Below are 23,658 nucleotides of genomic sequence, written 5' to 3'. Positions count from 1 at the left end.
CTATGCCGGGCTGTTTCCAGTGACCGGCATTGAATATCCAGCTTGGTTTTGGATGGTTTAAAGATAACCGGCTAAGTCAATTCAGACTTAGCCGTTTATCTTTAAACCAGCCAAAGAAATCCCATGTTTTCACGTGGCCAAATATGGCCACTAAACCAACTTTAAAAATTGGCGGATAGCTGGTTATATTGCGCGATATAACAGACTGTCTGCTAGCCGCTTACCAAAATTTACTTCACGACATCTTCCTTCAGTGTTGTTATGACAATATAACCCCTCTCCCCAAGTGAATATAGTTCAAGCTTTTCTTATTCACAATTGCATTCACTCTGCAGCTCATTATTACCTGTCTTCTCGCCCTCACCCAACTTGCCCAGTGAATGGAGCTCACATATGTACCCTTCTCCTCTACCAGATCCAGACTCAGATTTTTCTGGACTGCAAGCCTGCAACAGAGTTCCTGAATCTTCCTTTCTTAGATTTTTACCCCTCTCCCCTGATATTCAGCGCTATTTAACTGGCCAGAACGGCTGCTGACCAGTTAAATAGCACTTAAGCAGCTGTCGGTCGATATTCCCAAGTTAGATTGTTGTGAAGAAAGATGATTCAGTAGTCTTAAGTAGGAAATGTTAAGAGTGGATGAGCACTTTGTTAGAACCATCAAACAAAAGGGCACATTTTTGCATGTTAAAGGAAAAATGACACACTTTAGAGCAGTGGCGTAGCCACGGGTGGGCCGGGGCCCACCCATTCAGGGCTCAGGCCTACCCAACAGTAGCACACATTTAGTGGTAGCTGGTGGGATTCCCAAGCTTGGCCAGCTGAAGACTTTCTCCTGATGGTAATGAAAACGTTACTCTTCACGATACCGGCACCTGCGCATGCTGCTGCAGACTGCCAAGGTGGAAAGAAGCATTTTTCCACCAGCTGAGATATTTTTTGGGTGGGGGGAGGGGGGAGAACACTTGGTGCCCACCCACTTCTTGCCTAGGCCCACCCAAAATCTGTTGTCTGGCTATGTCCCTGCTTTAGAGAGAAGGAGAGAGGTATGCAAGATGACCCCAAGGATACAGGCCGAAGGAACCAGAAGGATAGGAGTGCCATTCACATAGATGGAAAAAGAAGAAAGAGAGATTTTTTGAGAGGTTTGATATCGGTGTTTTCTCACAAAGTGGGGATCTGTAAATTGCAGTTCACTTGTCTTGTCTGTGACAGGATATAGAGATTCTCATCTTCCCCTGAGGAATCTAGGCTTGCCTGCAGTTGCTATTCTGTTCTTGATTGACATCATCTTTATTTTATTTTATTATTTTCTTTCTTCCCAGAGAGATGGTAGAGTGTTTTAACGAGATTGCAGGAGACTCAGAGTGCAATGCTGTTGTACTGTCTGGAGCTGGCAAGGCCTTTACAGCAGGTACAATTTTTGATAAAGGACTTGGGGGCCTGATATTGGAAGATATTGGTATTTTTATAGCATGCACTTCAGAAACTAACACTTTACGCATATGGACAGGCAGATGAATCTTTAATAATAAGTGCCATTGCCTAAAAATGTTTACACGTTTCTACTATAATAAAACACACCCTCAATGTTCTGAAGCTGACTCCGTGGCTTCAGTGAAGGGTTTGTAACATCCTTAGAGGGTTCGTAACATCGTAACATTCGTAAGTCTGTCACATCTCTCTCTTCCCCGCCTTCGCGTCAAAACGTGATAACGTCGAGGGCGGGTAATCTAATATAATAATTTACACTCCCAACGTTCCAATGTCTCTGGCTGCGTTTGTAACCTTGGAACGTTGGAGGAGCAGCTTCAGCCCTTCGCCAGGGCTCCCTCCCCCCCCCCCCCCCCCCCCCCCCCCGGCCGGCCGATATCAGCTGCCATTTCCGTCCACTGCTGCTTCTCCTGTTGAGCAGCAGCGGCTGGCACAAAAAGAGAAAATTAAACTCCCCAAAATGTTTTTTAAAAAGGAAGCATGGCACTGCAGGCAGCCATCAGGTATTGGCTGTCAGCTCTGCAGGCGCTCCTCTCGCCTCTGACATCGCTGCCCCTGGAGTAGAAACCCGGAGGAGCGCAGCGACGTGAGAGACGAGAGGAGTGGCTGCAGAGCTGACAGCCAATGCCTCATGGTTGCCTGCAAGTGCCGCACTTCCTTTTTTAAAACATATTTGGGAGTTTAATTTTCTCTTTGTACCGGCCGCTGCTGCTCAACAGGAGAAGCAGCAGTGGCCGGAAATGGCAGCTGACGTCGGACGGAGGGGGGGGGGGTGGATCAGTAGCTGCGGCAACCTCGGGGGGGGGGGGTGGAGGGAAGAGCAGTGGCTGCGGCGACATCGGGGGGGGGGGGGGCAGTGGCACCCTGGGGGGGAACGTGGCGGAGGGGGTCCTGAGACCAGAGGGGAGGGATCTCTCTCTCTCTCTCTGCCACACACTCTGTCTCACACTGTATCACATTCACACTCTGTGTCACACAGTCACTCTCAAACACTCTCTCGATCTCATACACTCTCTGTCTCTCACACACACTCTCTCCCACTCTGTCTCACACACACACACACTCTCACACACACTGTATCTGTGTGAAACACACTCTCTCCCACTCACTGTGGCTCACATATGCACTCGCACCCACACTCACTCTCTCTGTCACACACACACATTCACACTCTCTCTCACACACAGTCACGCTCACATACACACTCCGAGGAAAACCTTGCTAGCGCCTGTTTCATTTGTGTCAGAAACGAGCCTTTTTTTACTAGTGTATTAATTAAAAAAAAAAAAGTGTTGGTTCAAGTCTAGCTACAACACCTGTAAGCAGTGCTGACATTTTTTTTGCTGTGATTTATCCCTTAGGTCTTTAAATCCAGTCAAAACTTACCTCAAAAACATATCTTTTTACAACTGTCCCTCATAGGTAAAGAGGGAAAAAAAAATCTCTTGAACTATTTGGCAGCGACTATTAATTGTCTGAGCTGGGAGATGGAAACTTGCCCAGCTGAAAATTTAATGATTCCAGAAGTATCACTGAAGGCAGGCAAATTGCAACACAGATAATATATATCACTAGTAAAAAAGGCCCGTTTCTGACACAAATGAAACGGGCGCTAGCAAGGTTTTCCTCGGAGTGTGTATGTTTGGGAGAGTGTATGTGAGAGTGACTGTTTGAGAGTTAGAGTGAAAGTGTGAGTCCAATCCATGCTCCTCTGTCACCTGGCCCCTCCATTCATCCCTATCCAGCAATTCCCCTCTTCCTGAGTCCTGCCCTTCCAATCCATGCCCATCCATGCTCCTTTGTCACCTGCCCCCTCCATTCATCCCTATCCAGCAATTCCCATCTCTCCCTGAGGCCTGCCCTGCAATCCATATCCATCCATGCCCATCTGTCCCCTCCATTCATCCCTATCCAGCAATTCCCCTCTCCCTGAGTCCTGCCCTTCCAATCCATGCCCATCCATGCTCCTTTGTCACCTGGCCCCTCCATTCATCCCTATCCAGCAATTTCCCTCTCTCCTTGAGGCCTGCCCTCCCAATCCATGGCCATCCATGTTTCTCTGTCACCTGCCCCCTCCATTCATCCCTATCCAGCATTTCCCCTCTCTGCCTGAGGCCTGCCCTGCAATCCATATCCATCCATGGCCATCTGTCCCCTGCCCCCTCCATTCATCCTTTTCCAGCAATTCCCCTCTCTCCCTGAGCCCTGCCCTCCCAATCCATGGCCATCCATGTTTCTCTGTCACCTGCCCCCTCCATTCATCCCTATCCAGCATTTCCCCTCTCTGCCTGAGGCCTGCCCTGCAATCCATATCCATCCATGCCCATCTGTCCCCTCCATTCATCCCTATCCAGCAATTCCCCTCTCCCTGAGTCCTGCCCTTCCAATCCATGCTCCTCTGTCACCTGGCCCCTCCATTTTCCCTATCCAGCATTTCCCCTCTCTGCCTGAGGCCTGCCCTGCAATCCATATCCATCCATGCCCATCTGTCCCCTCCATTCATCCCTATCCAGCAATTCCCCTCTCCCTGAGTCCTGCCCTTCCAATCCATGCCCATCCATGCTCATCTGTCACCTGGCCCCTCCATTTTCCCTATCCAGCAATTGCCCTCTCTCCCTGAGGCCTGCCCTGCAATCCATATCCATCCATGCCCATCTGTCCCCTCTATTCATCCCTATCCAGCAATTTCCCTCTCTCCCTGAGTCCTGCCCTTCCAATCCATGCCCATCCATGCTCCTCTGTCCCCTGCCCCATCCATTCATCCATTTCCAGTAATTCCCCTCTCTCCCTGAGCCCTGCCCTCCCAATCCATGCCCATCCATGCTCCTCTGTCCCCTGCCGCCTCCATTCATCCTTTTCCAGCAAGTCCCCTCTCTCCCTTCCATGACCCCCCCTCGCATCCATGCTCCTCTGTCTCCCATGTGGCAGCCTGGGCCGGTCTCTTCTCTCCCCCCCCCCCCCCCTTCGCATCCATGCTGTGGTTTCTCCCCTGCCCTCCCGCTCCCATTGTTGTAGTTTACTGGCCACCCTCGTCTCTCCCCCCAACATGCGTTTTGTTTTGTTTTTTTTCTTGTTTTTAAATTTACCTCCGTGGCTGTTCCGGCAGCGAAGCGTCAGGGAAGGAGGCGGCGCTCTCGACGTCTAGCCTTCCCTTCGCTGTGTTCCGCCTTCTTTTGACGTCATCCTTGACGTCAGAAGAAGGCGGAACACAGCGAAGGGAAGGCTAGACGTCGAGAGTGCCGCCTCCATCCCTGACGCTTCGCTGCCGAGCGATGCGATTGGTTGTGTCATAGCTCCGCCCTCGACGTCATCACGTTTGACGCATGGGCGGGGCAGACACAATGCGATCTCACCCCCTTCACTTTGCTAAGAGAGGCTTCAATAGAACGTTGGAGGTGCGTTTTATATAGAGAGATGTGACATAACATATAAGACAATAAAATCAAGTCAGTAAAATCCAATAAAATAAAACACAATCCAGCTGATATTCAGCCAGCAGTGTTCAGTGTTTTTTAAGTGCTGACTGTCGCCAAGTAAAGTAGCTTCGGATATTCGGTGCTGGGCCAAGTCCGTAGGGCACCAGTCAGCATTGGACCTTCCACTGAGAAAAGCGTGTGGATTTGACGTCCTCCGAGGGATCGCAGTGCTGAGCATCGGGGAAGCTGAAGAAGCACAAACAGTCCCCTTCGAAGCACTAAGGCATCAGCAGTGCCGGTACCTGAGAAGTGCCGTCACCAAGAGGAAAACTCCCCCTCTTTGGTGGAGGTGCTGGTGCACCAGTCTTGGGCAGCCAGTTCCCGCTTCCGATTCAACACTGGCTCTTCCCAGGCTGTCTCCAAACCAGCTCCCCAGCCTTTGCCAATGCCTGCCCTCAATGAGTGGTACCAGGCCATTCTCGGAGGAGCTGGTGCAGTTGTTTCAGATGCACGCTGGTCAGGTATTGAGGGTGCTTGGGCCAGCTGGGGCTCAACCTTAGCTCCTTCCTGAAGTCCTAAGTCTGCCTGTGGAGCGGTCTTCAACACTGATGCCTCAACAGGTGTCGACATCAACAGTGACCCATGCAGTACCACTCTCTACATTGGGAGAGTGAAGCTGTACCTCGGTGCCCTTTGGGGCATAGGCATGGTACCACTGAGCCAGGGCAGGCAAGAACTCAATCTACCCATCAGGAGTATTGCGAGGAGTCGGACTTGGACCACTCATGGGAGTCAGGTGAAGATCCACATTACTTCTTTGAGGAGGAGTCATGGATTCCCTTCTGACCCCCCTTAAGAGAGGCATAAATCTCCACCTGAGAGTCTCTCGTTCACAGGTTTTTGTGAAGGAAATGGCTTCAGCCATCCCATTTAAGTTGGAGATGGACAGAGGGCTGCACAAATGCTTACAAGGTAATATCGTAAGCCAGTAGTTCTTAGTCTTCACCTGCTAGCAGGAGAGCATATACCCACATGTCTGGACTGATCTGGAGGGACTTGAGGAAAGAAAACTTAGCAGACAAGATCTAATTTCTCCTTTCTCACTGCGAACAGTTAAATGTTCTACTTTTTTCTTTTATGACCTGATTAATAAACCCTCACCTTTTGTAGCTTGTGAAATGGGTTGTGTATTTCCTTTTTATTGTATGTAACAGCTATTCCAGATGAACTCCACAAAGCATCTGAACCCTGCCCTCTATTGACTAGATGTGCATCCTCTGGTTCAGCTTGGGCTGGGTTTCCCAAACTAATTGTGTTTTTCAGGGTTTCCAGATAGATAGGCGTGAAATAAATTTGAATATGTTCGATCTCCAGTGAATGAAAATTTTGTTGTACATATTCAGGGATGGCTCTGGAGTGGAATGCCTTCTGGGTCATGGGCATCGATGGGTGCGTTCTCCCGCATCATGCAGTACTCCCAATTTCCATGTACTCTGAATGGGCAGATTGGGTTGGTGGTAGATCCATACAGCACTGGAGGTTCCTTTATGCTTGGAGCTCCCAGTGGTGACTCTTGTCATGCAGTGCTCTGGGTGACTACCCTGCTTATTCTACTCTAAAGCTGTCTGTTCACATATTCATTGTGAATATTCTGAAAATCTAATAGACTGTGGGGGCCCAGGACACATTGGTGAGCATTAGCCCAGTCTTTTGGGGCTCAGGTGGGTAATTTTATAAAAGTCATTTTCGAGAATAAATGGTCTCTAAAATAATGACCAGTGTGAAAAGAGCATGATTTGACATGCTGGCACCTACTAGTCTTTATAAAAGTGATCTAAAATAGGCACCTGACAATACACTCTCCCTTGCAAAGTGGCCCAAAATCCATTTACATAGGTAAATGGCTGTTTTATCTATGTAAATCAACTATCTGAAAATTGCCCACCCTTCATATGGACAAAAGCATCTATTATCTGTACAAGGTGGAGGGTTTTTTGTTTGTTTTCCTTTTTTTCAAATTCTTTATTCGTCCAACCAACAGAATGCACACATAACGTAAACCACAAGGTGGAGTGGTCTATGCATAATTTAGCATTTTCAAAAGTATTTGTGTTTTTATGAAAGGGAAAAGTATTTACAGAAAATCAGGTGCACGTCTCTATGGGTACTTTTTCTGTAGGCAATTCTTAATAGGAAGGTGCACATGAGAATCAGGTCAAAGTACCTGCGGGCTTTGCAAGCACCTTTGTTGTCAACATTTTAAGTACAGGAGGTACTTATTTTTATAGTGCTACAGTAAGTATGAAGCACTGTACTGTGGTGATAAATATTCAAGTACAATGGATCTGTGCCCCAAAGATCTTAGTCTTGTATATACCTAAAAGTGACTTGCTTGAAGTCTTAAGTAATGTCATTGGCAGAAGCAGGATTTGAATCTTGACTTTCCTGGTCCTTAACCCATTGATCTAACCAGTAGGTCACTTTCTCTCCCAGGTATAGATCTGATGGAGCTGGGTGGTGCCCTGCTACAGCCACCAGGAGATGATGTAGCCAGGAGGGCCTGGAATTTGCGCAAAAACATTGTCGGGGCCCAGGAAAGTTTCACAGTGATTGAGAAGGTGAGGCGATGTGTATAACACAATAGCCCAAACGAAGATCATTTCATGGTCATGAGATTAATGACTGCCCAGTCCTGCTCACCATAATAAGGTAAATATTGTATCATTTCACCAAAATGTCAGGTTTGCATCACTGTGTAGTCTTGTAACTCTTGCAGTAGACAAGGTCTGAACTACGAGCTTAGGATGGTTCCTTCTTGGACTTTTGGATGAGATTCTCTATCAGGGGGTGGGGGGTTAATGCCCTGCCTCTTGATTCCATTAAGAACTTGATAATGATCAATTCCAGATGGGGAAGAGTAAAATTCCTTCTGTAGAAAGTGTGTAATTTCACCCCCTCTGAGAATGTGAGAAGGAAGTTTAACTGCTTCCCTTTTGTTTTCTGACTTTATTTCATGATGTTTTTTCTTTTAGTGCTCAAAGCCAGTCATTGCAGCCATCCATGGACCTTGCATTGGAGCAGGTGAGGAGACACTTACACCTACTATTAAATGGGAGAATTGCACCACACATGGAGAAGGGAACGCATAGGCTGATTGGTGTCTGTCCTCAATACAGCATCGTTGGGGGTCGATTTTATTCTAGAGAATGACACGAGGATAAAATTTGTCCCCGCCCTGTCTCCGTCCCCGCCCCATCCCCGTGGGCTCTGTTCTCATCTGCAGAACCCTCGAACACTTATGATTTTATATTTAAATCTTTTTATTAAAGTATAAAAAGGAACAATATGTTGTGCAACTGTTGTGTATAAATTACAAAACGAAAACAATAACAATAAGCAGCTATAATAAACCCTCCCACCAACGCCACCCTCTACCCTTCCAATCCCAACAGCTGATTTTGTACTACCCCAAGGAATCCTAATCCACCCTGTTAAAATGTCCAGAGGTACAAAATACAGCCTGCTCTGTATGCCCTAGAGGGGAGAAATATGCCCTGTGAAGCACTGTTATAATTTTTAAATCTGTGGATGACTAAAATCATCAACCATCTCAGGATTCAGTCTAGCTCTCTTGTCTTCCACAATCTCTCCTGCAATACCAGATGTGTTGGTAGCAGGATGTACAGGATCCCCCATGCAAAGTTTGCTAGCTGTGGCCAGCATGTTTGCTTGTTTTTCCAAAAAATTAAAAATATTGTCATCTGTATCAATCAAGCATAAATAACAGGCTTCAAAGTAGAAAGTGACACGGGGACAAAGTTTGTCCCCGTCCTCACAGGCTCTGTTCCCGTCCCCATCCCCGTGTCATTCTCTAATTTATTCAAAGGAATTTAAGTGGCCAGAAAGAAGCTCCCAGGTGTTTAAATTGCCTCTCCGGGGTTAACCAGTGATATTCAGGGCACTTACACAGTGCTGCTGAATATCCCCTTCAACCACCCATGCTGAAATCAGGTATGTTATGGACCGTGCAGAAGCAGTGTTAGGGCAGAGACAGGGCGGTGCGGAAAGCTAGCCGGTTAGCAGAGATTTTCTGTCTGTTAACTGGCTGAGCAACCACATGAAGTTAGGACAGAAAAAAGGCTGCCCTAACTTTATATGGCAAAGGCATCCTGGCAGTGGTCTGATTATCAGCTGCTGCCCGGTTAACAAACTCCTCCACCCCTCCCCCACATTATCAGGCTTACTTGCCTGGTCCAGTGGGGAATTGGGCAGGAGCGATGCTCATTTGCTAGCGCTAGAGGTCACATCAACTGTTTTTGGGAGGCTGTGCAATGGGCTGGAGCAAGTGGGCATCACTCCTGCCCATTTCCCCACTAGACCACCATGGAACAGGCAGGTAAGTCTGATAACGTGGAGGGGGGATTTGCTCTTTCAGATGAGGTAGAGAGAGGGCTCTGGCGGTGAGGGGGGTCCTGCCATTGCTTCTGGGAGGTGGGGGGTGAGCAGATATCAGTAGAGGTCCATATACTTATGTGGGTTCCAGCCAATATTCAGTTGGGACCTGCATAAGTGTCTTGAGTGGGTCTCGGAGGAACATCATCTGGGGCCCACATAAGCTCTGGTGTCTATATTCAGTTCTGGTGGCTGGACGTGGCTTGGTATTGAAGATCTGGAGCTAATTCTGCCCACATTTAAAAAAGCACTGACTGCTGCAGGCTGAATATTGACCGGGTTATGTTTATTTTTGTATTTTATTTGTTAATTTATGATATAATGTTATAGTTTTATGTCATTGCTGCTTTGGGTGACCCTTTTTGGGCTGGGAATGTGGTTTAAAATGACAGAAATGGCTCTACGGAGCTGGCAGTAGTTGCAAGGTTTCACCCTGGAATTTCAGTGCTGCGTTTGGCACAAGAAATGCACACCACTGATAAGGAGAGAGATGGCAATGCATAGACTGAGCAGTGCTGAAGATTTGTCATGGTACAATGAAATGTTTGTTACATTTCAGGGGTTGATATGATCTCTGCTTGTGACATCCGGTACTGCACCCAGGATGCGTGGTTTCAAGTAAAGGTACAGTCACAAGCTCACAAGTAGACATACTGTCTCCCCATTTCGAGCCACTTTCACTAGCAAAAGTAAGCCAGGAGCCTATAAAGGAAGAGCAGAAATTTGTATATTATCACTGTCAGCTGCAAAGCAGCCTGTAGATAAAAACATAAAGTACACTTTGAAATGTCTGTATAGAAATGCTAGAATTCTGAAAAATAAGATGGAATAGTTAGAGTATATAGCAGTAAATGTAGATATAATAGGCATCTCAGAGACCTAGTAGAAGGAAGAGAACCAAGAGGGCACTTTGTTATAAGGGTACAGATTATATCACAATAATAGGGTGGTTCAAATTGGAAGGGAATGATGCTATATGGTAAAGAGCTAACTGAGTCAAACAGAATAAAAATTCAGCAGGAAACAGGATTCCTGGTGTGAAGGGAAAGAATACTGGTAGGGCTATATTACTGTCTGCCTGACCAGAATGAACAGACAGATGGTGAAATGTTAACAGAAATTAGGAAACTAACAAATTTGGCAACACTATACAAATGGGTGATTTCAATTACCCTAATATTGATTTGCTAAATGTCACATCAAGAAATGCTAGGGAGGTAAAGTTCCTACATGAAATAAAGGGCTGCTTCATGAAGCAGCTGGTTCAGAAGTCCTCGAGCTATTTTAGATCTAGTCCTTGGTGGAAGAGCTAGGCTATAGTGATCATAACATGATCGAATTTGAGTTCATAACTGAAGTGAAGACACTAAGGAAATCTACTGTGTCAGTGTTTTAATTTTCAATAGGTCAACTATGAATATATGAGGAAAATGATTTAAAAAAAAAACCTAAAATGAGCAGTTACAAAGGTAGGAGTTTAAATCAGGCATAAATGATGTTTTAAAAAATACCATCTTGGAAGCCCAGATTAGATGTATTCCACATATTAAAAAGATGGAAGGAAGACCATACGACAGCTGGCTTGATTAAAAGGTGAGGTGAAGAGGCTTTCAGAGCCAAAAGAAAATGTTCAAAAAATGGAAAAGGGATCCAAATGAAGAAAACAGAAAATGGCATAAGCACTGGCAAATTACAGCAAAACATTGATAAGGAAAGCTAAAAGAAAATTTGAAAAGGAGCTTGCTGTTCAGGCAAAAACTCGTAGTAAAAGCTTTCAGAAGCATTAGATATAGAAAGTCTGTGAGGGAGTCAGTGGGACCATTAGATCAACAAGGGGTAAAAGGGACACTTGGGGAGGACAAGGCCATAATGGAGAGACTAAGTAAATTCTTTGTTTCAGTTTTTACTGAGGATGATGTAAGGGATCTGCCAGTGCCAGAAATGGTAATAAAAGGTGACAATACAGAGAATCTGAAACACATCTCAATGATCATATATTAAGCCAATTTGAATTGCCAGGACCAGATAGTACAATATATACTCCAGAGTACTGAGAGAACTCAAAAATGAAATTATATCAGTTATCTGTAACCTGTCATTAAAATCATTCATGCTTCCTGAAGATCGGAAGGTGGCCAATGTAATTCCAACTTTTAGAAGATTCTAGGGTGGTCTGGGAGATTAAAGACCGATAAACCTGACATCAGTGCTGGACAGCATGGTAGAACCTATAAAGAACAAAGTTGCTGAACACACAAACATGGTTCAGTGGGGTAGAGTTAATATTGATTTCTACCAAGTGAAATATTGCCTCACCAGTTTGCTACACTGTTTGAAGGTGTGACTAAACATATGGATAAAGGTGAGCCAGTTGATCTAGTGTGCCTAGATTTTCAGAAAATTTTTGACAAAAGTCCCTCATGAGAGACTCCTGAGAAAATTAAAAAGCCAGGATAAGAGGCAGTGCTCTGTTGTGGATTGGGAACTGGTTAAATGATAGCATTAGCCATTTAACCCTACTCTCTCTTTTTTTTTTTTTTTTTTTTCTGTCAATGGAGGAAGGTGAGTAGTGGTGTGCCACAGGGATCTGTACTGGGACTGATGTTTTTTTTTAACATAATTATAAATGATCTGGAAATGGGGACAATGAGTGAGTTATTCAGATTTGTAGATGACACAAAACTATTCTAAGAAATTGTCACATGCAGACTGAGAAACTGCAGGAGGACTTTACAAGATTGGAAGACTGGGCATCCAAATGGTAAAATGAAATTTAATGTGGACAAGTTCAACATGGTGCACATTGGGAAGAATAACGCGAATTATATCTACAGTGGGGGAAATAAGTATTTGATCCCTTGCTGATTTTGTAAGTTTGCCCACTGACAAAGACATGAGCAGCCCATAATTGAAGGGTAGGTTATTGGTAACAGTGAGAGATAGCACATCACAAATTAAATCTGGAAAATCACATTGTGGAAAGTATATGAATTTATTTGCATTCTGCAGAGGGAAATAAGTATTTGATCCCCCACCAACCAGTAAGAGATCTGGCCCCTACAGACCAGGTAGATGCTCCAAATCAACTCGTTACCTGCATGACAGACAGCTGTCGGCAATGGTCACCTGTATGAAAGACACCTGTCCACAGACTCAGTGAATCAGTCAGACTCTAACCTCTACAAAATGGCCAAGAGCAAGGAGCTGTCTAAGGATGTCAGGGACAAGATCATACACCTGCACAAGGCTGGAATGGGCTACAAAACCATCAGTAAGACGCTGGGCGAGAAGGAGACAACTGTTGGTGCCATAGTAAGAAAATGGAAGAAGTACAAAATGACTGTCAATCGACAAAGATCTGGGGCTCCACGCAAAATCTCACCTCGTGGGGTATCCTTGATCATGAGGAAGGTTAGAAATCAGCCTACAACTACAAGGGGGGAACTTGTCAATGATCTCAAGGCAGCTGGGACCACTGTCACCACGAACACCATTGGTAACACATTACGACATAACGGATTGCAATCCTGCAGTGCCCGCAAGGTCCCCCTGCTCCGGAAGGCACATGTGACGGCCCGTCTGAAGTTTGCCAGTGAACACCTGGATGATGCCGAGAGTGATTGGGAGAAGGTGCTGTGGTCAGATGAGACAAAAATTGAGCTCTTTGGCATGAACTCAACTCGCCGTGTTTGGAGGAAGAGAAATGCTGCCTATGACCCAAAGAACACCGTCCCCACTGTCAAGCATGGAGGCGGAAATGTTATGTTTTGGGGGTGTTTCTCTGCTAAGGGCACAGGACTACTTCACCGCATCAATGGGAGAATGGATGGGGCCATGTACCGTACAATTCTGAGTGACAACCTCCTTCCCTCCGCCAGGGCCTTAAAAATGGGTCGTGGCTGGGTCTTCCAGCACGACAATGACCCAAAACATACAGCCAAGGCAACAAAGGAGTGGCTCAGGAAGAAGCACATTAGGGTCATGGAGTGGCCTAGCCAGTCACCAGACCTTAATCCCATTGAAAACTTATGGAGGGAGCTGAAGCTGCGAGTTGCCAAGCGACAGCCCAGAACTCTTAATGATTTAGAGATAATCTGCAAAGAGGAGTGGACCAAAATTCCTCCTGACATGTGTGCAAACCTCATCATCAACTACAGAAGACGTCTGACCGCTGTGCTTGCCAACAAGGGTTTTGCCACCAAGTATTAGGTCTTGTTTGCCAGAGGGATCAAATACTTATTTCCCTCTGCAGAATGCAAATAAATTCATATACTTTCCACAATGTGATTTTCCGGATTTAATTTGTGATGTGCTATCTCTCACTGTTACCAATAACCTACCCTTCAATTATGGGCTGCTCATGTCTTTGTCAGTGGGCAAACTTACAAAATCAGCAAGGGATCAAATACTTATTTCCCCCACTGTACATGATGCAAGGTTCCACATTAGGAGTCATCACCCAAAGAAAAAGATTTTGGTATTATAAATAGACTTCAGACCTGATCCCTTTAAACCCACCACCTCCTTTCTCTCCATCTCTCCCCATTGATCATTGCTGCTATCTCTGGGCACATGTGTTTTTCTCTATCTACTAAGCAAAGACTCTCTTTTTATAAATGATCATTGATGTTTTGAAATGCCATTGTATAATATTTGGTGGCGTGCTTGGGTGATGCTCCCAGCTGTAGTTTAAATGTCCTCACACTTTTTTTTTGTTTTTTTATCTTTTTGACAGGAGGTTGATATGGGATTAGCTGCTGATGTTGGCACTCTTCAGCGCTTACCCAAAATCATTGGAAACCAGAGGTAATTTGTTTGTTTGTTTATTTGTTGCATTTGTATCCCACATTTTCCCACCTATTTGCAGGCTCAATGTGGCTTACATTGTTCCATCATGGCGATCGCCGTTTCTGGAGTGAGAGATACAAGTGGTATTACATTAGAGATCATGATTGGCATAGTAGATTAGCAGACAGTATAAAGAGTTCATATTCGGAATTAGAGATAGAGTGATATTGTGTTAAAGTTCATTCATGGTAGAGTAGACTTTAGTAGTCAAGTATAGAGAGTTGGGTTTTGTAGAGTCGGCATTTGTTTTTAATGAGTGCCTCCCTGCTGCTCTCATATTGCTTTGGGGAGAGGTTGCATAACCTTTTTCTAAGACATGCCTTTGGTTCAAGATGCTCAGGATGGCTGTTGTGTTAAGATAATCTGCTTATTGTTTACTTTTTTTATTAAAGATTTTCTCCATTGACAAGCAGGATGAGTCAGACACACACTGGTGATGTCATCCAGTGGTGCCAATTAAGGATTAGCTCTCCTTGAGCATCTGCTAGCCATCCTCTCCACAGTATTTGCTTATTTCTGTCTGTCTATTCTATTCACCCCACCAGACAAATGGATCCTTTTGCTCTCCTTTTTATTTCCCCTTTTACCTGTTGTCTAATATCTGAAGAAAATTGAGGCCTCGAGTTAGGCTTCCACCAGCAGCTCCTTGACATACCTGCTGTATTTTTCCTTGGGACCATGGTCAGAAGAGGGAAGGGGGAGTTTATTTTATTTTATTTTATTACATTTGTATCCCACATTTTCCCACCTATTTGCAGGCTCAATTTGGCTTACATTGCGCTGGAGAGGTGTTTACAAGCTCCGGGTTAAACAAATACAAAGTGATGTTGTGGTAGAATAAAGATAAAGTTCACGTGGCACTGCCACATTAGGGGATCGTTCAACGGAAGAATTGTGTTATGTCCATTACGTTCTTTATTGATGATGTCGCGGGGAATCTGTTGGTTATGTTGGATCGGTAGGATATGCTTTTTTAAACAAGTGAGTTTTTAGCGTTTTTCTGAATTGTAGATGGTCGTAAGTAGTTTTCAGGGCTTTTGGCAGTGCGTTCCATAGTTGTGCGCTGATGTAAGAGAAACTGGATGCGTAGGTTGATTTATATTTGAGTCCATTGCATCGCGAGTAGTGTAGATTTTAAGTATGAACGTGTTGATTCGGATGTATTTCTGAATGGAAGGCCAATTAGTTCTGTCATGTATCCTGGTGCTTCACCGTAGATAATTTTGTGAATCATAGTGCATATTTTGAAGACAATGCGTTCTTTGATTGGAAGCCAGTAAAGTTTTTTGCGGAGGGGTTTTGCACTTTCGAATCGTGTCTTTCCAAAGATGAGTCTTGCTGCCACTATGCCGTTCACTGTGCAGCATGTCCCCTGATGCTAAAGAATCGGAGTGATCTCCATGTGTTGTCATTCTCAGTGGAGACATCACATCTTCTGCCAGTTTGCAGCGCCATGTGATTCTCTGCCTGCCTGTGCTGAGCTTTTGCCCCAACCTAGAGCCAGTGGGTCATACCTTCCCCCTCCTTGCTTGTATGGATGTTTCAGTGCTGCTGTAGTTTCCAGCACTGAGCCATTATCTCCAGCAGTAATGCCATCTCATGCATTGGGGGGGGAGGGAGGCAGTTGGTTTTCAAGTTTGGCAGGGTAAGGTGGGGAGTGCCTTGCCCAGGAGATTGCATATGGCTTGACAGGGAGTGAATCGGGAGACACCTAGGTATAGTTGGTGTAGGTGATGTATTTAGGACTGATGGCACAGATTATATTAAGTATTTTAGTGCTGTGTTTTAATTTTCTTTTTATGGTGGTGTTGTGTACTTAGGAGTCCTTTTACCAAGCTGCGGGAAAAAGAGCCCTGTGCTGGTGGCGGGGGCCATTTTTCCTGCTTGCCGGGGCTCTTTTTACAGCAGCGGATAAAAAGACTGTAGGCACACTTGGCCATGCGGTAAGAGAACTCTTACCGCATGACCATGCGACGGGGAGCCCTTAACCACCACCCATAGAGGTGGTGGTTGTTCTAGGCTGCACATTTGATTTGCTATTCGCTAAGACAACTTATGAAATTTTATTAAATATTATAGAAAAAAGTGTACAGGAATTAGAGAGAACTAATTGTCTTTAATTACTCACCCACCAGCACAGCATCAGACATCAGTTTCAAGTTATAACAAACTTACAAATCTAACATCAGTACCTCTGGTAACTAATTAGATAAAGAAGAGAGAAAGTAGGTCACAGAACAGAGAGAAACCAGAGGAAGAGAGAATAAATGTAAGAAAGATTCATAGTTAGAGAATGTTTCTATCAAGGGGGGGAGGGAAGTAAAATCCCCTTGGGAAAAACCATAGGCCGTTGGACGGATCTGAAACTCTCTCTCCATGCCTAGTTTTTCAGAGTTCCTTTGTCTGCTGTTGTGAGCATCCACCTCTCCTGTACCCTGCAGAGAAGGGCGATGGAAATGATAAAGGGGATAGGACGACTTCCCTATGAGGAAAGACTAAAGCGACTGGGGCTCTTCAGCTTGGAGAAAAGGCGGCTGAGGGGAGATATGATAGAGGTCTATAAAATAATGAGTGAATTTGAATGGGTAGATGTGAAGCGTCTGTTCACACTTTCCAAAAATACTAGGACTAGGGGGCATGCGATGAAGCTACAATGTAGTAAATTTAAAATGAATTGCAGAAAATGTTTCTTCACTCAACATGTAATTAAACTGTGGAATTCATTGCCAGAGAATGTGGTAAAGGCGGTTAACTTAGCGGAGTTTACAAAAGGTTTGGACGGCTTCCTAAAGGAAAAGTCCATAGACCGTTATTAAATGGACTTTGGGAAAATCCACTATTTCTGGGATAAGCAGTATAAAATGTTTTGTACTTTTTTGGGATCTTGCCAGGTATTTGTGACCTGGATTGGCCACTGTTGGAAACGGGATACTGGGCTCGATGGACCTTTGGTCTTTCCCAGTATGGCAATACTTATGTACTTATGGACCAATCATAGGTGCTGCATATGGACTGGAGACTTGTAATTGGGACTTTCATATGTGCTGGAAGCTTGCAATTGGTCCTTGCCATACCTGTAACTCACTTTTGTAACAGGATATACCAGGTATCTGAATTGCCTTAGCAACATGATACCCCGTCAGAGCATGTGACCAGCCAGAAATTCCTTCATGTGGCTGATAGGAAAAAGAGAGATGGGGGGGATGTTAAAAGTGCAGTATAACTGAAATAAGTTAAATAGTGCAGTATACCTGAAATAAAACTTAATTACAGACATGGTAAGGCTTCCACTCTAACCCAACGGTAACTGGACAGCGCACTGCGATGCCCAGTTACTGCCAGGTTATTGCTGCACAAGCTATTCTGAGGGTTTTCTTTTTCCCCCGTAAATGGCACACGCTCGGGGCAGGACAACCACCGGCAACTGCATTGGGCCAGTGGTAGTCCCGAAAGAGCGAGCGGTAAGCCTGCATTCGATTTACCACCGCTCCTGTAAATGGGCCCCTGAGTTTGTTTTAATAATACATATGTTGAGTGGCAAAGTGGCCTATTGGTTAGAGCAGCAGGTTGAAAGCTAAGGTCACCAAGGTTCAAATATCACTGATGCTTCTTGTCACCTTGGAAAGAGTTACTTAATCCTCCATTGTTTTGAGTACAAAACTTTAGTTTTAAGCCCTCCGGGGACAGAGAAATACTTTCCTTCTAAACCTGAATGCAAGTTACCTTCAACTGCAGCATCAAATTGTTAATTAGGTCATGATCAGTAGTACTATCAGTATTATAAGTATTGTCATCATTATTGTTAATATTACTATTAATTTCTAATAGGAAGCTAGGCTTGTAGAATGTTGAAAAGGAGATAGGTGGGGGGAAGGGGGTGGGAGGGTTAAAGGTGTTATTGCATTATTGTGTTCCTGCTATATCTTGGTTTTGCAGTGAAACATTTTGAAGAACAAACAGCGAGATTGTCAGTTAATCAAAGAGGAAATGATGGTAGGGGAGAGGATTCTTTGTGTGTATGTGGTGGTGGTGTGGGGGGGGGGAGTTACGTAGACCATTTACGATATCTTGTTGTCAGCCTTGAGAGGATTTTGGTTCACAGGTATGTTTGTTCATTGGTTCTTGATATGTAATTGGGAGGCAGATTTTAGAAAGGACGTCCAAGTCAGTACATCGCATATGGACATCCATGCCTCATGTATTTTAGAACAAGACCTGCTGACATAAAGCCTGTTCTAAAGTGCATGATAAATGGACGGCCAAGTTCTAATTACGTCCAATATGAACTTCCATTTTACAAACCGAAACACCCAATCTATGAACAGGGCAAAACAAGGGATATGGACGGCTGTGTGGTAGCAGAGGAACATGAATATTATAAAATGGCCACACAGCTGTCCATGTGAAGGAGTAACCTAATATTTGGAGCAGCCTGCTGAGAACCATGGCAGAGAACCCAAGGATTCTGGTTCCAAGTACCACTGCAGCTTTTTCTAATCTCTGTTTTTTTTGTTAGCCCTCCAGGGATACCTACTGTGACTTCTCTTACCCTATTCAGTGGAGAACTGCTTAATTGGAGCACTTTTCTATAACCTGAACATGCCAAGTACTGAGTCTAAATACAGATTTCCATTTTTTTGAACATGGATGTCCCTTCCCTTTCTATAATCAGAGTTGGGCAGCCACCTTTTAGCCTCTCCCTTGTCCCACCGAAAAGATGCTCAGACCACACCCCTTTGCCATATGGACGTACTTCACTTTTAGGTGTTCATATCCTAGCTTTATAATATTAGTATTCGGACGTCTATGCAATATAGATGTCTAAATAATCGACTCTGCTCAAAGCTAAGTAGCTAAATAGAAAAGCATTGGTGCTAGTTCTTGTAACTATAAGAAGAAACGATAGTCTAAATAACTACATAAGAAAAAACGAATTAAAAGAGGTTTTTGAAAGCCAATGATGATGAAGCCCAGCTCTCCGAAGTAAAATACAAAATTAAAAATTATGAAAGTATTTACTGGAGGCTTCTAGAGGCTTTTTCCTCTGAACAAGCACTTTATCTTTATAAATGATAAGATTGAAGAATAGTGCTGTTTTGTGACTCCATATATAAAATCTCCCTACTTTGTTTTGATAGTGGATAAATATTGGTTTTCAGACATTCAAAACAGGAATAGAACTTCTAAAATAACCACCTGGGTATTATATGAGCTAATAAAAGATTTAATTGAAAAAGAAATGTTGGAGAACAAAGTGTGTGTGTGTGTGTGGGGGGGGGGGGTCTTCTCTTTGCTTCATGTACGATTTGTCATTCATAATAGATTTTCTAAGTGTTAAACATCCATAGCTATCCCAGTACGTTTATGATACTTTATTGTAAAATTGGATTCTTACAAAAATTACTTTCTTATGCACTATTATTTATGTATTCTATACTGTTTATTGTAAGCCACAGTGAACTCATACTTGTTTGGGATAATGTGGGATATAAATGTCACTAATAAATAATTACATAAGTACAGGTGATAGTATATGTATGGGGGCTGTAAATGGCCCAGGAGAGCTGGGGAAGATATCATTCGCATTACTGAGATTCTAACAGCATGTTTGCCTTTTTCCCTTCTTCAGTTTAGTGAACGAGCTATGTTTCACTTCAAGGAAAATGATGTCGGATGAAGCCAAAAACTGTGGCCTTGTTGGGTACGGTATATGTAGAAGCAGTATTTACAAATCTCCATTTTTTTACTTCTGTAATGCAAGTATAATGGAGGCAAATAAACATTTGTGCACACATGTGTATCTAGATGTATGTATGAATTTGGATTTTAGATTTAATTGTTTGCTTTTTAGAATGAGCTTGAGGTGAGCTACTATTGGGCCAGAAGGGGAAACAAAAAAAAATACAATGAAATAATAAAATTAAAAACGGTTGTATAGTAACAAGTTGAACATGGTAACAAAATAAAAGCATGATCGTACACAGAATTCATTAAAGAATAACACTTCATTGTATGGTTACACATGCTGTCCTGCAGACATGGCTAAGCATGTTCTTACAGACATGGTTAAGCATGTTCTTGTGTTTGAGCTGATTGACTAGGAATATATAATATCTTATGTAATTATTTTAATAATATAGCTGTGTATAGACTGTTCTATGCTTGAGTGTATGTGCACCTAATAGAAATTTTATAGTCCAAAAATTCTGGTGTGTGAAAAGTTAGAGAGGAAATGTTTTCTCTACTCTGGCCAGTATATATTATTCTGAATTAAAGAATGTTTGTTTTTGTTCATTAAATCCGGTTTTCAAACTTAGGGTCCAGGGTTATAGACTTGCTAGGAACTTTTTTATCTTATCAAAAAAAAACTTCTTAATTCCAATTAACAGAGAAACAAACTAAAGAAAGTTATTTGTAAATTTTGAAATCATTAATTTTTCATTGGAACAGAAATAGTGTTTGAGTTTTGTGTATGCCTGTGACACTTTCTGTACATCTCTACCTTCTTTCTCTCTATCCTTTCACTTTCTCTTCTCTCCCTACCTCTTTTTCTTGCTGTTGCCCCCTTCTGTTTCTTTTCCCCTGGTTTTTCTACTCTACGTCTTTGTTCATCTCTGTATCTTTATCTTTGAGTCTTAAGGGTACTAGTCTTATGGCATGCAAGTGATTAATTTCTTCCCTTTGTGCTCAGTCGTGTGTTCCCAGATAAGGAGTCCATGCTTCAAGGCGCCTTTGATCTAGCATCTGACATTGCCAGCAAGAGCCCAGTGGCTGTCCAGAGCACAAAGATAAACCTGGTGTATTCTAGAAATCACTCTGTTTCCGAGAGTCTACAATACGTGGTAAGTAGCTGCATCCTATAGAGAGAGGATGGTTTAGTGATGAGAGTACTGAATTGTTAGTTGGAAAAAAATAATGTATTCTTTTCTGATTCTGATCTTGATAAATCATCTATCCCATTGTGCCAAACTTCAACCACTATCGATGGTAGCATTGTTCCTGGAAATGTTCATATAGTCCCAAGTACCTGACCTTTTTTGAGCCCATCTGCCTGTAGTCTTACAAGGCCTGCGTTATGAAATAGCAGGGATCCTGTTTGATTGACCAGCATGGTATCACAAGTAGGAAGTTAAGGTGCACTGACACCCTCCTTGATCTCAACAGGACATTTAGCTGGATCATCCCTGTTCCCTATGGTAAATTGGAAGACTCCAAAGAGAACTGAATGACAGTGATGTTAGGTGTTCATAGGTAGTAGAACCACATTACAAAGGATTTGACATGCATGCCAATTATGACAGACTAATTCAAAAGCTAGCAGTATTATAAAAACCATTTGAGTCTGTGTCTGTCTATACCAATCTATAGCCCTTGGGCCACATGTGGCCGGCCATGGGAGTTTGTGCTGCCTGTGAGACTATAGGCGTCAAAACTATCCACATCCCCCTCACTCGCAAGCTGTTTTAATACCTTTCCTTCCTCACTCAGGGCGGCGAATCTACAACTGCCAAGCATGGCTGGCATGGAGCCTTGAACATCTGTGCATGCTCAAGGCCTGCTGGCCACATGATGCCTTTCATGGCAGTTAGATTTGCCTCCCCGAGTGAGGGAGGTAAGGGATTAAAACAGCTCACAGGTGAGGGAGAGGTGGATGGAAGGTAGGAGACGTAACGCTGAAGGCCGAGGGGAGGGAGGTAAAGAAGGGGAGAAATGGTAGACATGGGGAGTTGGGATGGGGTGACTGGGAAAGAAGAACAAATAAAGCTAGAGCAAATTTAATTTTAGACTCTCTGAGCAAGCTAATTTTTGCTTTTGGATTTTTTTTTTTTTTTGTTACATTTGTACCCCACGCTTTCCCACTCATGGCAGGCTCAATGCGGCAGGCAATGGAGGGTTAAGTGACTTGCCCAGAGTCACAAGGAGCTACCTGTGCCGAGAATCGAACTCAGTTCCTCAGTTCCCCAGGACCAAAGTCCACCACCCTAACCACTAGGCCACTCCTCCACACCTGGAATTAAAACACAGTTTGAGTAAAGCCACAATCTCTCTTCTGTTGCAAACTTTGTTACAAAATTTCTCAGTAATATTTGTACCGATAGAGGCTTCATCTGCTCTTGTGTTCCCTCAGTTCATAAAAGCCTCCAAACAGACCTACTACAACAAGCATCTCTGTATCCAGGGGCGTTTTTTGTCTAGTCTACCACGTTACTCAGTTTTAAGTGAAACGGCTGTTTAGGACATAGCACAGGTTTATAATTTAAGAACATCTCGCAGAAGAAAGCTGAAACTAAATGGTGTTTCAATGGGAACTTTGTGGGTTATTGCATGACCAACGCAACTAAGATTTCATTCTCCCAACTGCTCTTTCTTCGTCCTGTTGGAAGACTTTTGGTTTCACATCTAAGCCCACCTTTTCAGTATTCTGTTGCCTGCTATGGTATGTTTTCTGTGCTTACTATGAAAAGGCATATTGGGTCTGTCATATGGGAGATATAAAGCTGAATCAACATTGTTACTCCCAGTGCATCTTATTCAGTAATCCTTCACAACTATTAAAGAACTACCAAAAAGGCAAAACAGCCCTTCCCAGCTCCCAGACATCTGACTGAGACTTCCTAGCCCTTATAGGCTGCGCATTTCAGTATTTTGGAAATAGCATAGCATATTTGATCTTCTCACTGCACTCTGCTCCTGGGAGGTACTTTCTAATAAGATACATGATGCTCCCCTCATTTATATCTATATTGTTAACTACCACCCAGGAGGGGTTGGATTTATACAAGTCTGGCAGAGGATTAAAAAAATATGTTATACTTGGACCCAGAGGAAAGAGAAAAGTTTGTTGGGTGTGTGTAATTATAATGAGCAGGGAGGGATATATCTGTATAATGGATGTTTTAATCCCCCTATCTTCAGGCTACCTGGAATATGAGTATGCTACAGACTGACGACATCTTGAAATCAGTGCAGGCAGCGATGGAGAAAAAGAAAACAAAAGATGTGACTTTCTCCAAGCTCTAGTACAAGCCCTGGATATCCAGAAATGGTGCTAATTCCATTTTAGCTTCAAATTGTACAATTATCTGTGATTCAGAGTATCATACGTAAGATATGCAGTGCTTCCTTCAACCAGTAAATTCTGTGCGAAAGACGTGGTGTTTACTGTTGAATACAAAAATGTAGTTAACGGGAGTATATCAGATTTGAATAGAGGGTAATGAGAGGGAGAATGTCGGTGGTGACGGGTTTCAAACTATGACAAGGGCTAGAAATTTCAGCATTAGAATAATAACATGCCTGGAATGCCTAATCCCCATTGACTGCTTCACATAGAATGTATTATTTTTCCCCTTCTCACTCTCTCCTAACCTGATCTGTTGATGCTCAATAAAAAGAAAAAAAAACAGCAAAAACAATGGACTTACTAGAATTTAAAAAATTGTCAGTG

The 23,658-nt window shown here is 43.6% G+C and overlaps 1 protein-coding gene across 1 annotated transcript in view; it reads left to right on the top strand.

Moving 5' to 3' along the window:
• ECH1 (enoyl-CoA hydratase 1) overlaps positions 1 to 23,361 on the top strand; it is a 30,829-nt gene extending 7,468 nt beyond the window's left edge. The window contains exons 3-10 of the mRNA XM_030218366.1: positions 1,326 to 1,414; positions 7,404 to 7,528; positions 7,943 to 7,991; positions 9,922 to 9,986; positions 14,098 to 14,168; positions 19,840 to 19,911; positions 20,902 to 21,052; positions 23,127 to 23,361. Coding sequence (XP_030074226.1) covers positions 1,326 to 1,414; positions 7,404 to 7,528; positions 7,943 to 7,991; positions 9,922 to 9,986; positions 14,098 to 14,168; positions 19,840 to 19,911; positions 20,902 to 21,052; positions 23,127 to 23,231 — 727 coding nt within the window. The 3' untranslated portion in view covers positions 23,232 to 23,361. The remainder of the gene's footprint in view (positions 1 to 1,325; positions 1,415 to 7,403; positions 7,529 to 7,942; positions 7,992 to 9,921; positions 9,987 to 14,097; positions 14,169 to 19,839; positions 19,912 to 20,901; positions 21,053 to 23,126) is intronic.
• Positions 23,362 to 23,658: the final 297 nt, after the last annotated feature.

Source organism: Microcaecilia unicolor, chromosome 11, assembly GCF_901765095.1.
Source record: "Microcaecilia unicolor chromosome 11, aMicUni1.1, whole genome shotgun sequence".
NCBI lineage: Eukaryota > Metazoa > Chordata > Amphibia > Gymnophiona > Siphonopidae > Microcaecilia > Microcaecilia unicolor.
This window is presented reverse-complemented; position numbering and strand designations above follow the sequence as displayed.